The sequence below is a fragment of the Lipotes vexillifer genome, unplaced genomic scaffold (assembly GCF_000442215.2).
Source record: "Lipotes vexillifer unplaced genomic scaffold, Lipotes_vexillifer_v1.1 scaffold397, whole genome shotgun sequence".
In the NCBI taxonomy this organism is placed as follows: Eukaryota; Metazoa; Chordata; class Mammalia; order Artiodactyla; family Lipotidae; genus Lipotes; species Lipotes vexillifer.
In genome coordinates this window covers 2,299,959-2,313,871 of record NW_006772681.1, presented here as the reverse complement: position 1 = coordinate 2,313,871, position 13,913 = coordinate 2,299,959, and the positions used below count along the sequence as shown (strand labels likewise).

General features: G+C 51.6%; 1 protein-coding gene across 1 annotated transcript; it reads left to right on the top strand.

Moving 5' to 3' along the window:
* Positions 1–3,319: 3,319 nt before the first annotated feature.
* TGIF2 (TGFB induced factor homeobox 2) lies at positions 3,320–13,774 on the top strand. The gene is made up of 2 exons (XM_007447744.1): positions 3,320–3,511; positions 13,253–13,774. Exons 1-2 carry the CDS (start codon positions 3,320–3,322, stop codon positions 13,772–13,774), a joined length of 714 nt encoding a protein of 237 aa, XP_007447806.1.
* Positions 13,775–13,913: the final 139 nt, after the last annotated feature.

The window sequence follows — 13,913 nt, the reverse complement described above, 5'->3', positions numbered from 1 at the left end:
GGGGGGGGCTGTGCCACCCCCCCGGAAAAAGTTCGCTCGCGGCCCTTTTGGGGGACCCGACTCCCTAGGAGCCCACCCCGGTAGAGGGCCGCCCCTGCCCCGGGCCGGGGTGAGCGCGCGGGGGGCGGGTTTGTTTGGTTTCAAAAGTGCACGTTGCTAACCGCCGGTAGCCCCCCCACCCCCCGCCGCGGCCGAGCCGGGGAGGGGCCCCCCGAGAGTGACAGCTGCGGGTGGGGGCAGCCGGAAGGTCTCGGAGCTGGGGAGCCGGGGAGCCCGCGCGAGTTCCCTTTTCCTTTGGAACAAAGGAAAGTCTGTCTCGGAGGCATCTGTCACTCCCAGGCGGGCCAAGGAAGCGGGGCGCGTGGGGCCGGCGACCCGAAGAAAGTTTGTGCGCGCCGAGTCCCTCGGGCAGGCCGAGCCTGAGCCGAGCCTCCCGCAGACGAAGCGCGCAGTCTCCGGGGCAGGGGGCGGCCAACATGGAGTCTGGGCGCAGGATTGGGGGGGGCGGTGCGGAGATGGGAGCCCAGCCCCCTCCCCTCCCCCTCAGGGCCGAGTTCGGAGCACAAAGCCGAGCGCGCAGGCTCGGCCAGCCCCGCGCCCCGAAGAGTCAGGAGCGCTGAGCGGCCGGGGAAGGGGGTGGGAACCAAACTTTTTCCTGCCCCGGGACAGACACGTGAGTTTTCTTTCTTCCAGAGCCCCCGCCCCACCCGGATTGCAGGCCCGCGGGGGAACAGAAGCGCCGAGTCTGACGCAGGGTGGGGGGCTGAGGGGTGCAGGCGCCCCGAGCGCAGGCCGATTCCCTGCCGCCCCGGGAGCCATGTGCTCCGACTCGGGTCTGGGCCGCGGGGGAGGCTGCGCGCTTTGTGTGAACTGCTGGGAATGCAGCATGAGTGCTCGGCCCGGGGGAGTGTCGGGCCGAGCTGGGGAAGTTGTCAGAAAGTTGGCGCGGGAGTGGTTGCAGGTCAGCGTCGTGGCGTGTGTAGGAGGATGCCCTGGGTGTTATGTCGAGAGGGTGCTACCACAGGCCAGTTAGGGTAAGAACTGACCCTTAGTATGATGTCGTCGGGAGTTGTCCCAGTCTGAGAGATCGTGGATGGGCGTATATCCAGGAATTGGTTGCGTGGTACCAGTTGTTCGTGCTAGACGCAGGTTTTGTAAACTGTGTGTTTGCTGAATTTCTCGGTGAAAGTCCTGGGGGTTCCAGGGGCTGAGTGATGGGTTGGTGCCAGTTATCTGAGTCCTCTTAGAGAGTTGCCTGGTGTGAGGCTGTGTGGGAGTGTGGGATGTGTCTGTGGGAAGCCTCCTGGATTGGGATTTGTAAACTGTGTCTGCTGTATTTGTCGGTGAATATCATGGCTGGAGGGCAAGACACTGCGGTAGAGAGGTCTGTGTAGACTGAGGGGGTCACCTCCACACACCACCCACTGGAACCCTGCAGACTGGGACTTGACTGGCAGCCAGGGTGGAATCTGTACAGATAACCTTGAGTAAACTTCTCACAGCCTGCCAGGGCTGCATCCCTGCCTGAGCTCAGATCCCAACTGCCCTGGCCAGCTAAACCTCAGAAACCTGACCTCAGAAAGCAGCCTGCTGTTGCTGCTCTCTGAGGAGTGGCACCTCTAACCAATGCCTGACTCACCTCCAGGTGTCCCGGCTGGGAGGGTAGACCCTTCCCTCGAAAGCCTGGCCTAGCCAGCCCGGATATCTGGGCTCAGGCCCAAGTCGAGGAAACAAAACCTGGGAGATGCCAGAGTCTGTTGGCCCAGCCTGCTAGGGAGCTGTTAAAAGGCTGAGGAGGGAGGGGCCTTGAGATTCTGGCATCAGCTTGTCCTGGAACTTTTGGTTTTAAAATGTGTATCTCTTTTGCGTGTGCGAACAAGAAGTTTGTCAGGGGGATAAGCAACTGAGTTGGATTGTCTAGGGAAACACCTTCCTTCAATTAACAGATGAAGAGGAGGCTCAAGCCCAGAGAAGGAAGGATGCTTGCCCAAGGTCACAAAGCCAAGTTGGAGGAACTAGAGCCCAGCCTTGCTTATTTATCTGGATTTTTGAGGCACTGATTCTGGGACCAGGCCAGGGGCTAGATGACAAAGGAGAATGAGAGACATCCAGTAGGGATAACTCAGCATCTTTGCAGGGTATACATAGTAGGTACACAGTAAATGTTACATGGATTGCTGTAGGACTGTGGAGACTGATAGGGTTTCCAGACTCCTCACTGGGTCCTGGGAGACCCTGGAAGCAAGATTGGATGGGGGTGGAGGACGGGGCAAGCTATCTGGGTCCAAACCCTGCTTCCATACCATATCCTGGAGGTGAGATTTTTTTTTTTTTATAACAGCTTTATTGAGATATAATTCACATACCATACAACTTACTCTTTTAAAGCAAACCAGTGTTTTTTTTTAGTATATTCACAATTATGCAACCATCGCCACAGTCAATTTTAGAACATTTTTATCACCTGGAAAAGAAACTTCATACCCTTTAGTTATCACTCTTCTATTCCCTCCAGCTCATTCTGGACATTTCATAAAAACGGAATCATACAGTATGTGTTTTTTGTGACTTGTTTCTTTCACTTAGCATAATAGTTGCAAGGTTCATCCATATTATAGCATGGATCGGAACTTTTCATGGCTGAATAATATTCTACTCTATTATGGATAGGCCACATTTTGTTTAACCATTCATCTGTTGGAGGACACTTGGGTTGCTTCCACTTTTGACTATTATGAATAATGTTACTATAAACATTTTTGTACAAGGTTTTGTGTGGACGTGGGTTTTCATTTCTCTTCGTAGCTTAGCTACCTTAGGAGTGAAATTACTGGGTCACATGGTAACTCTGTTTAACAGCCAGAGTATCTTGGGTGACTTTCTGAATCTCTCTGGGCCTTGGTTTTTCTCATCTGTAAGATGATGATGATATTAGTGTCTCCCTTACAAGGGCATTTGTGAGGACTGAATGAGATAATAAAGGTGAACTGCTCAGTACAGAGCATGGAAAACGGGCCTCAGTGGTAGCTGTAATTACTTCTAGTCTGGTTCTGCTTATTAATGATCTGCCATTTATTTCAGTAGTTGTCTACCGGCCTGATGAAATAGAGACATTTTGGACCCTTCCTTCTACCTTGCCCAGGCTTTGGAATGGCCTGAGACTTTGACTTTCGATTACCCCGTTTCTGGTGTCCTAGGCTCTAGTAATGATGTGCTGGAAGACGGAAAAGGGCCAGAGGCACCGCATGGTAATAATGTTCCCCTCCCCTTTGTCACCTGTTTTAGGCTTGCCTGAGGTCCAGCGTAGCACCTAGACACCATGTCAGACAGTGACCTGGGTGAGGATGAAAGCCTCCTCTCCCTGGCAGGCAAGAGGAAGCGCAGAGGGAACCTGCCCAAGGAGTCGGTGAAGATCCTCCGGGACTGGCTGTACCTGCACCGCTACAACGCCTACCCCTCAGAGCAGGAGAAGCTGAGCCTTTCTGGACAGACCAACCTGTCGGTGCTGCAGGTAAGGAGCGGGTAGCAGGAGACCTGGATTCTGGTCCTATCCCAGCCCTGTCACTGACTCAACCGTGTGGCCTTGGGCTGGTCACTTCCCCTCTCTGGGCCCCAGTTTCTTCGTAGGTCAGATGAGAATACCCACCCTCTCTGCCTCAAGGGAAGACAATTGCATGAAGTCATTGCAGCTAGATTTCAGATTTTGGAGAGTTATGAAGAGGCAAGGAATTGTTATTAATGTCTAGGTGTCGTCATTAACACTGGAGGCTGGGAGAGGGTGAGAAGGCATTGAGTGTCTGGGATTTGGCCTTTAGCCCCAGATTGATTGGCAGTTTGGTTTCATGGGGCAGCTGGTGATCTGCAGAGTGGTTAAAAATGAGTTGGAGTCACGGTTAAGGAAAGGGCAGAAGTCAGAGGTTCTGGGGGTCAAAACCCCATTCTGCTACGCAGGAGTTGTAAACCACATCTTGATTTCCCATCTGTAAAGTGGGATTAGACTGCCTGACTGAACCGTTGGGAGGAATAGATTCAGAACTGGATGTGAAAGTGCTCTGTGAACCACAAACATGAACACGCTCAGAAGATCACGTTATCCACTTTTGGTGAGAGTGAGAGGTATTGCCCCCTTTGAATTGCCCCAGTTGCTGACCTACAGGTGTTTTTGTTCTGTTTTCCTGGTGCTGAGGTGAGACCCCCAGGACTGCCGCTGCCTTGCCTCCAGTTGGGCTCTCACCTACCTGGGAGACACAGGACAGGCCCCCAGCCTAGCAAAGGCCCACCCTCTGCCCCTCTGGCGCCCCACTCCCCCCACCCCACCCCCTGCTGCCTCCCCTTCCACCTCTGTTCTTTCCTGGCCCACTGCTCCGATCCCTGGGATCCCTGGTGCCGTCTCTCCCTTGCCCTACTCTGACCCCCACCCCCTCCAGCTGCGTCCCTCTTCCACGAAGCCTCATGGTGAGTATTCGGCCCTCAGAATTCCTGTCACCTGACCTTATACTCGCTGGGCAGTGGCTGATCGGAGTCTGTCTGTGAGAAAGGCTCTAGAGCTACTGACCCTGACTCGGATCCCATCTTCTCCACAAGAGAAAGCTCGGACATTGGCCAAGTCACTGCCTCCTCTCTGAGCTCCGTGTTTCCTCACCTGAAAAGGGGGGCTGATTGTAGCACTTTCCTGGCATGTAGGGGTTGGGGGGCAGGACTGAGAAGAATTCAAGGCCCACTGTGAGGTGTTTGGCACAGCGTGGGCACTTCTCTCCCTTTCATCCTCATCTCTCCTAGATCATTGGTCTCGACTAGCAGTTCCGAGAACCTCACAAGTTTACCGACAAGTGCTGCACTATGCCCAGCTCTGTGCGGGGCAGGGTTGGGATCCCAGAGAGGATCCAGGCACATTCCTACCCTAGGGAGTGTCTAGTCTGGGATGGGAAAGCAGGGGAAGACCTGGCCACTTATGTTTGCAAAAAGTGATCACCGCTGGGACAGATGGCAGCAGAGACTCAGGGCAGGGCTTCTGAGAGGCCTGGAGCCTCAGAAGGCCTTCTAGAAGAGGTGGACTTGAACTCACAGGATACAGAACAGCACAGGCCAAAGTCTTGGTGCCTAAGAGCCAGGATTACCTAGATAGCCTCTTTGTTAGTCTTACTGCCTGCAGCCTAGTTCGTTCTTCCTGTCTCTGGGGCCCCTGAACATCCAGGCCTCTGGGCCTTCTCCGTTGGTGTCTTGACCTCTCTGAGCCTGGCTCACTCTGTTTAAGCATTTTCTCATGAAAGCATTCTGATTCCCCCAGCTGTGTATTCCAGTGCGCCTCCTACCTGTGCGACCAGACCACTTCCACACTGTATTGAAATTGCCTTTTATCAGGGACACTTTCTCAAGACTGAATAATGTACTGACTCCTCTTAAAGAAAATCTTTTTCACGGACTTGCCTCCCTCACAATGTACACTTGAATAATTTTTATCACATCACTTAAGCATGTACAAACATAAAACTGGGTAAAAAAATCTCTTGCTTTTGCTCTTATACACAACTGTGAAATAACCAAACCGTTTTCCAAAGTAAATAGACGTAAAACGAATGAGATCCCATCTAACTGCATTAATAACAAATGGTGGATGGTGTTTTGTTGACTGCACTATGATGTGTAGTATGACAGGCACTGGCTCCAGAGTTGAGCAAACCTGTGTCGCCAGAGGCCACGGCACTCCTACTTGTGATCAAATTGGAAACACAAAACCAAAACATTCTTGTGGGGAACTAGTGGGCCCCTAGGACGGCATATCCCCAGATCCCACTTACAGAAATGTAGGTCTGGGGCTACAGCTAATCCATTTCGGGATTAGCTGCTGGAGACTTCTGAGGAAGGGCCGGCTGGATCCTGGCATCCCCTGGTGGGAGGGGTTCCACTGGTGGCCACCCTGTTCTAGAGGCATGCTGAGAGTTAAGGACCGGTGGGGGGGACTTCCCTGGTGGTCCAGTGGTTAAGACTCCACATGGGTTTGATCCCTGGTCTGGTCAGGGAACTAAGATCCCGCCTGCTGCACAGTGCGGCCAAAAAAAAAAGCAGCAGTGGGGACCATCTAGTCTTCCTTGATGGAAACTGTACCATGAATCCCAAGCAGCACCAGCCATACATCCGTGCTTGAAGGTCTCACAGGCACCCCAGATTTCCTGACTGATAACAGGTAATTTGTCCAAGCTGGGTCCTTCCCTTTCGAAAGGACTCCCCTTGATAGCCCTTTCTCAGCTCCTTTGGTCTCACCAATTCCTATACATTTACCCCTTAAATATTTCTGGAATATAGCTTCTTTTCTACCCTAGTCCAACCTATCATCATCTGATCACGTGTCACTCCCCTACTTAAAACCCTTCAGTGGCTCCTGCCAACCTATTGACAACATCATCTTTCCCAATCTGTGTAGCGGGCCTCATCCCTGGCCCCCCGTATTGCTGCCCCACTGATAGATACCCCACACCACTTTGCTCCCACCCCTGACCAGGGAGACTCCTGACCCCTAGAGGAGCTCTGTGCTCCCACAGCACCGGGACTGGGTCAGCATTTGGACTTGACTGATTGCTTTTTAGAACACACTAAACTCCAGAGGCCTAGACTTATTTATCACTACATCCTCAGTGTTGGCTCAATGCCAGGTATCTGGTAGGTGCTCAGTAAATAATTGTTGAAGTGACAAAATGCAGATAAAAGTGCTAGAGGGAATTCCCTGGTGGTCCAGTGGTTAGGACTCTGAGCTTTCACCGCCGAGGGCCCAGGGTTCAATCCCCGGTCGTGGAACTGAGATCCTGCAAGTCGCGCGTCGGGCCCCCCCCCAAAAAAAAAAAAAGTGTTGGAAATGTCAATAGGCAGGACCTCAGAAATAAAGGAAATGTAGTGGCTCCTCAATCTGGAAAAGCTGGTTTAAGTCAGTCCCTGGAGGCATCTCTTTTTCCTGTATCTAATTTTTAAAATTTCCATTGTTTATTAGGAACGTTTGCAGATAACCGCAAAAGTAAGAGAATATTATAACGCACCCCTGGCACCAATCACCTGGCTCCAGCAAGCATCAACGTTTTGCCAAGTTTGTTTTCTCTCTCCCTGGGGACCTCCCTTGCGATTGTCTCCTTTAACTGGCCCAGCAGCAGTCTCATTAGCAAGTCAATGAGTTATTTAACTAACTGGTTAGCTGGTACTTGCCCGAGGCGAGGCAGTTGGGAGGGTAAAACCAAAAAGTCGTTTGTGAAGGATTTTCACAGGTCCCAGTGACACCCTGTAAGCCCACTTTATTGCTGTGGTTTCTGTTCTGAGGGGCTGCCAGTTGGGCAGGGGAGGTAAGTGTGGCGGGGAGGGTTCGTGCCCATTCCTTCTCTGTGTAATATTGGTTGGGGGTGTGCTCTGTGCCAGACCCAGTGCTGTGTGCTGGGAACACAACAGTAGAACTGGCACTGTCCCCCCTGGGGGAGGGAAGACATGGAAAGGACTGAGAATTCAGTGTAATTAATTACCCGTGTGTGTCAGCTGAGCTGCCCTGGTAGGCAAGGCTTCTCCGGAAGCTGTATATGAATGGAATCGTGACAGACTTGAAGGATTGGGGAGGTGAGGGGCAGCAGTCCCTCTGGTACTTGTACTGGGCAAGAAAGGAGCCTGGTGCAGAAGCTGTAGTGGCCTGCTGTGTGGTGAGGGGGTGGCTTGGCCCTGCCCTCAGTGGACTTTTATCTCTTGAAGCTGCTCTCCTTACTCTGGCTCCAAAGATAGCTGCCTCCCGATTCTTCCTCCTGGTAACCACTGTCTCCCCACCTTAAGGCCTTTCATTTGTATATTTATTGAGCTTTTGTGTAAGCTTTTTTGCTTAAGTAAAGGGTTTGGCCCACAAGGACGAGTTAAACCAGTGGGTTAAACCATTGGTTCCTAAGCTTGGGTGGCCGAACTCTGGAGAGCTTGTCTAAAAACACATTCCTGATTCCACCCACCCCTCTCCCCTGCCCCCCATCTCTGAAGCAGATGAGACAGAGCAGTTTTTTAAAATCACCCTCAAGGTTATTCTAATACAGCCAGCAGCCTTTAGGAGCACCTGGATACGGGTGGTCACAACACTGGGACCGTGATGTTTGGGAAAGGTCTCTCCATGCCCTCTCTCTCCCCTCTTTTGCTTCTGTCTTTCACAGTTGAAAAGACATTACAATTAAAGCACTTGGGTCGCCTTCAAAAGCCCTGCTTTGGTCCTCATGGCCTTTATCTGCTCCCTGGTGCCCCTCCCACTCCCATTTGCCACAGTGATTCCTCCCGTGTCCTTCATCTCAGCCACTGATTAAAAAAAAAAGAAAATACTGACAGGGCAGCAGCCTTTCAGATATGGCCCTGTTTTATGGTAGAGACAGGCTTTCAGGCACCCAGCCTGTGTTTTGCCATATCAATCACAGAATTCACCTTGACATTCTCCTACCCCCTCCCCGAGGACCTTGAATTGGGGCAAGTCACATGCTTTTTTCCTGACTTAGGCATGGGTCAGGCTGCTGGAAGGGGCTACAGAAAATCCGCAGAGCCCATTATCACAGCTGGCACTGGTGGTGCACTCGGGCCTTGTGCCCTTGCCCGGCTGCCCTCAGCTGTGCATTTCTATCGGATGAGAAGACAAAACAGTAAGTAGGCTGCCAAGTTTTCTGTGGACCAGGGTGAGCACGTGGGGGGGTGTTTTTCTGCTGTTCTCTTCTCAGAATTAGAAGCCAAAATGGGAGGTGCAGCTAGAGGCTAAGTGCCCACGCATCTGCTAGTAAACGCCAGGCTCCCCTCCCCAAGACTGCTCCCAACAAAAGCACTAGTCCCTACTCCTCTTGACCCAGGTCACGTTTTCCCTGCATCCTGGGCTGAGGTGGAGAGGTGTAGTGCTCTCCTGTAGCGCAGGTAGCCAGGGAGGCAGCTGCAGGATGGAGAGACGGAAGCATCTGAGCAAGGAGAAAAGGCCTCGGGCTGACTCTCCTGTCTGTTGTTTTCACCTGCCAGCGGTCGCTGCCTGGAATCGGGCTGAGTCTGGATCCCATCCTAGCTTTTGCCCTTGTGACCTTGAGCAAGTTGCTGAATCTCTCTGATCAGGGTCTCCGTTTCTTCAGTGGTTCACATAAAATGGAGATCATCACAGAACCTCTCATAGGCTGTTGAAGATTAAATGAGTTAGTTAGATGGGAAATGTTCAGAACAGCACCTGATATGTTTTGTGTTCAGCAAGAGTCTGCTTTTAGGATTATGGTGATGTCTTGCCGCTATCCATTTTGTTCCTCTGTTGGTAAGACAGCAGACCAGAATGAGAACAGCAGCAGGAGACCCGAGTTTGAATTCCAGCTGTGTACTTGGAGGCTGTGTGACTTTGGGCAGGTTCTCTCATCTCTGAGTTCCAGGTCTCTCTGTAGTCCTTTGGGGACACTGCTTACGACCATCCAGGCTTTCATGCAGATTAAACATGCAAGTGAGATGGTTGGCATGATACCTTGTGTCAAAGATCCTTAGTTCCTTCGTCCACTCAGCTGTTCAGTCTTCCTTCTCCCTTGGGGCTCCCCTGCAACTCCAGCCAGGATTGAAGTGAGCAGCTCAAACAGTGTCAGCTGATGCCTGCTGTCGCACGCACGCGCATATGTGCGTGTGCGCGCGCGCACGCGCTTGGTTGTACTGAGAGGACCAGAGAGGTAAAGGGGTAAATGAGAACCCCAGAGGCAGGGTCCTTCCAGGCTGGAATGGAAAGGGAGAGAAGCCACAAGAAGGCTCTGGCTCTGCCCTGCCCATGAGCTTTCCCAGCCTGACAGGACCTGGAGCCTGGTGCTATCCTTGGGTCACCTGTGGAACAGGTACAGCTGCAGGCTGCTGGGCAAGGAGCCATGCCAACTCCAGGCACCTGCTCTTGTCATAGGTGGCCATCCCTTTGGCTGGGTAGTGGTACTCAAGGCCTTGCCCAGGTGTCAGCTAAGGAAGGTGATAGGCAGGGGTAGAAACTGGTATGGGAGCCCTGAGGAGAGTTGGGCCTTTGATCCAGTCACCCATTAGAGGAATGTTAGGCATTGCCGCAGCCCACACAGTTCCTGGCATCTCAGCACAGGAGAGGTGTGGGGGAGGGGTTCCTGTCATTTCTTCCCCTACAGCAGCTACTACATGCTCTGTAAGTTTCTGTTGATGAACTAAGGAGAGAAAAGACAGGACCAGGAGGACGTACAGTGTGAAAACTAGCTTAAGCCACTGTTCAGGCCCCTTTGGTGGTTAACCATGGTGTTCTGGCCTAGTGGGATCAGCCCTGCCTGCTTCTGTCTGTTCCTTTAACCAAACCCTTTCCTGCCTCAGGACCTTGACATTTGCTGTTGCCTCTGTCTAGAACACTCTTCCCTCAGCTTTCAGTGTGGCTGGCTCTTTCTTATCTGTTAGGTCTCAGCCTTCCCAGACCCCTTATCTATGGAGGTCTCTCTTATCTTTATATACTATCTTTTTATTCCTGTCTGTTTCCTTCCTGGCACTTCTTGTTGCTATAGTGATGTTCGTTCATTGCCAGTCTCCACAACTAGATGGACCATAAGCTCCACGAGGCAGAGTGCATATCTATTTAATTCACAGAAGCATCCCCAGCACCGAGAACTGGCCTGGCACATAGCAAGCATCAATAAATATTATTTGAGTGAGCACAAAGCCTTGAAAGGGAGAGCAACAGGAAGGTGAGAAGTTCTAACTTGACCATTCTAGTGAGTAAAATAAGCTGGGCTCTGGAGCCCTGTGATATTCTGAGAGAAAGATTCAGAGAGTAGGGGTTCTCGTTCCTCCAGCCAAAGGTCCAGGCTTGGGGATCCTTGGCTAGAGGTAGAATCCTGCCTGACTTCTCCAGGCTCAGCTTTATATATGTTCATCAGTAAAATGGGAGCTGATCAAACTCATAGGGCTGATAAAACTGTTAGAAGAAAATTGCATAGATGTACAGTGCTTAGTAAACGGCAGCTATTGGTAAAGCTTCTCAATGAAGGCTCCCAGAAAGATGCCTAGATACGTGGAGGCATACCATGCCACACCCAGGCCTCATCACCAACACACTCCCACAGTTTCTGTTTCTTCTCCAGCTACCTTTTCTGTTAGCAAGAAAGCGATTAGGCAACTTTTCCCCTGTGGCAGCTCCTCCAGTGGAGGCCAAGAGGGAGAAAGACATGGAAAAAATGATGAAGGGTTGTATTTGCCTATTTAAGGAAAAACGGGTTTTGTATTTATGAGCTTACACCAACCGTGCAGCTAAGAAACTGTTCTCTAATCTAATCCATAACTTTTTAAATAATGCCCAGGTTAAAGGACTGGTCTTGTCACATCTCCAGGCTGTTAGGAGAAAATGAAAGGAAGGAGGGTGTAAGTGGCTGATCTTTTAGCTTGATCAGTAATGATGCCATGATTAGGTGCCTTCTCCTCTGGGGTGTGCAGAAACTATTCACACTCTTCCTGAACAGTTATCTACCCTCGTGGTGTCATTCAGGTATGAAAAGAAACTGCCGGGCCCTACAGCAGCTGTAGGTGAGGAGAGATGTGTTTTGAAACTATTTCCTCTGCCTCAGCCCAAATCTCTAATATCTTAGATCAGCCAAGACTTAGAATAGTAGGCATTCTCCAGGTAGAGAAGAGGGTGTTCCAGAAAGAAGGAATGTGATGTGCAAGAGGCACGGAGTTTTGTTCTGTGTTTTAAAGCACAGGGCCTCGATGAGGGCTGGTGAACAGTTTCACATGAAGAAGACTATAGGGGCTTCCCTGGTGGCGCAGCGGTTGAGAATCCGCCTGCCAGTGCGGGGGACATGGGTTCAAGCCCTGGTCCGGGAAGATCCCACATGCTGCAGAGCAACTAAGCCTGTGCGCCACAACTACTGAGCCTGCGCTTTAGAGCACACAAGCCACAAGTACTGAAGCCCACGCGCCTAGAGCCCATGTTCCGCAATGAGAAGCCACTGCAATGAGAAGCCCACACGCAGCAACGAAGACCCAACGCAGCCAAAAATAAATAAATTTAAAAAAAAAAAAAGAAGAAGGATACAAGGGCTGGAAAGATAGGCCATGAACAGGGGAGGCTTTTAACACCCAGGCCCAAGAGTCTGGAGTTGTTCCTATAGGCAGTAGGAGACAAATCGCAGTTTTTCTAGAACAGGAATAACAGTACTGCATTTTGGAAAGTGAGTGGCAACCAGTGACGAGGCTGGATTGGAGAGCTGTGAATCTGGAGGCTATTATAAAGGGTCCAGACAAATATAGGATGGGTGCTAGATATGCCTTGGTTTTGCAGCAGACCACTTAACAGTAAGAAATGTCATGCCTCAGGCATAGGCCCAAGAGGATTGATCTAAACAATCAGCTGGACAGGAACGGGGTCACGGTTAATGGTAGCTTTCTCAGCAGCCTATAGGAAAAAAGCATTTAAGGATGTTGGTTGAATGCACATTCAACCACTGACCTTGGTTTTGCTTGGAAACAGTAACTTTTCTTCTACCTGAGAGTCCCTTTAGTGTCTTTGTGGCTCTTTACCTGGCATACAGAAAGACTATTCTAGAATCTTAGGAGTGAATGACCCTTGGCCCCATCCCCTCTCCTCTCACACACCCATATCCAGCTGGGCACCAGGTCCTGTCATTTCCAGTTTCCCATACAGATCAAACGTTTGTCATCATCTCCCTTAACCTAACTTGAACTACTAACCTTGCACTCTGCTTCCACTCTGTTCTCCACATAGCATTTTTAGCATTCTTTGCCTAAAACCCTCCTGCGGCTCCCCATCGTCCTTAGAATAAAGAATGAGGTCCCCGCCATGAGAGGTAACCTCTAGTTACCACTCTGAGCTCCATCCAGACAGGACTTCCTTCTCTGAGCTCGTCATGGGCACTTTTCAGGTGTTGATCCTTCTCAGTCGAATGCTCTTCTCCCCTCTGGCCTCCCACCTAACCTACTGCTTATCCTTCAGATCTCAATTCGCAAGCCGTTTCCTCAGAGAATACTACCCCGAGTCCACGAAGACTGGATTGGGTCTTCCCATTACTGTGTCCAACAGCACCGACGTACCTTCCCTTCATTGGCTGGATCACAGTTGCAGTTTATTTTCAATTATATGATTTCTTCTTTAACTCTCTCTGCCCAACATAAATCTGAGGGCTGCGATTGTGCCCGAATTGTTTGCTGCTGTGTTTCTGGGGCCAGGAACGCAGGTGCTTTGCAGCCGGTTTTGAGAGCGTAAACTGAGCACGGTCTCTCAAACTCATTCTCATTCCAGATTTGTAACTGGTTCATCAACGCCCGGCGGCGGCTTCTCCCAGACATGCTTCGGAAGGACGGCAAAGACCCCAACCAGTACACCATTTCCCGCCGCGGGGGCAAGGCCTCCGATGTGGCCCTCCCCCGAGGCGGCAGCCCCTCAGTGCTGGCTGTGTCTGTGCCGGCCCCCACCAGTGTGCTCTCCTTGTCCGTGTGCTCCGTGCCGCTCCACTCAGGCCAGGGAGACAAGCCGGCAGCCACCTTCCCACAAGGCGAGCTGGAGCCCCCCAAGCCCCTGGTGACCCCTGGTAGCACACTCACCCTGCTGACCAGGGCTGAAGCTGGAAGCCCCACGGGTGGACTCTTCAACACACCACCGCCCACACCCCCAGAGCAGGACAAGGAGGACTTCAGCAGCTTCCGGCTGCTGGTGGAGGTGGCGCTCCAGAGGGCTGCTGAGATGGAGCTCCAGAAGCAGCAGGACCCGTCACCCCCATTGCTGCGCACTCCCATTTCTTTCGTCTCTGAAAACCCCAAGTAGGCATCTGCCAACAGGGGTGCTCGAGGCTCGAGCCAGCTGTCCTGGGTTTCCGTTTTGGTTCCCCTTCCTACAGAGGGTTTTCTTCGGATCACTGCCAAACATCGGGATCATCTCCTCTGTCCAGAGGTCTTCAGCAGGC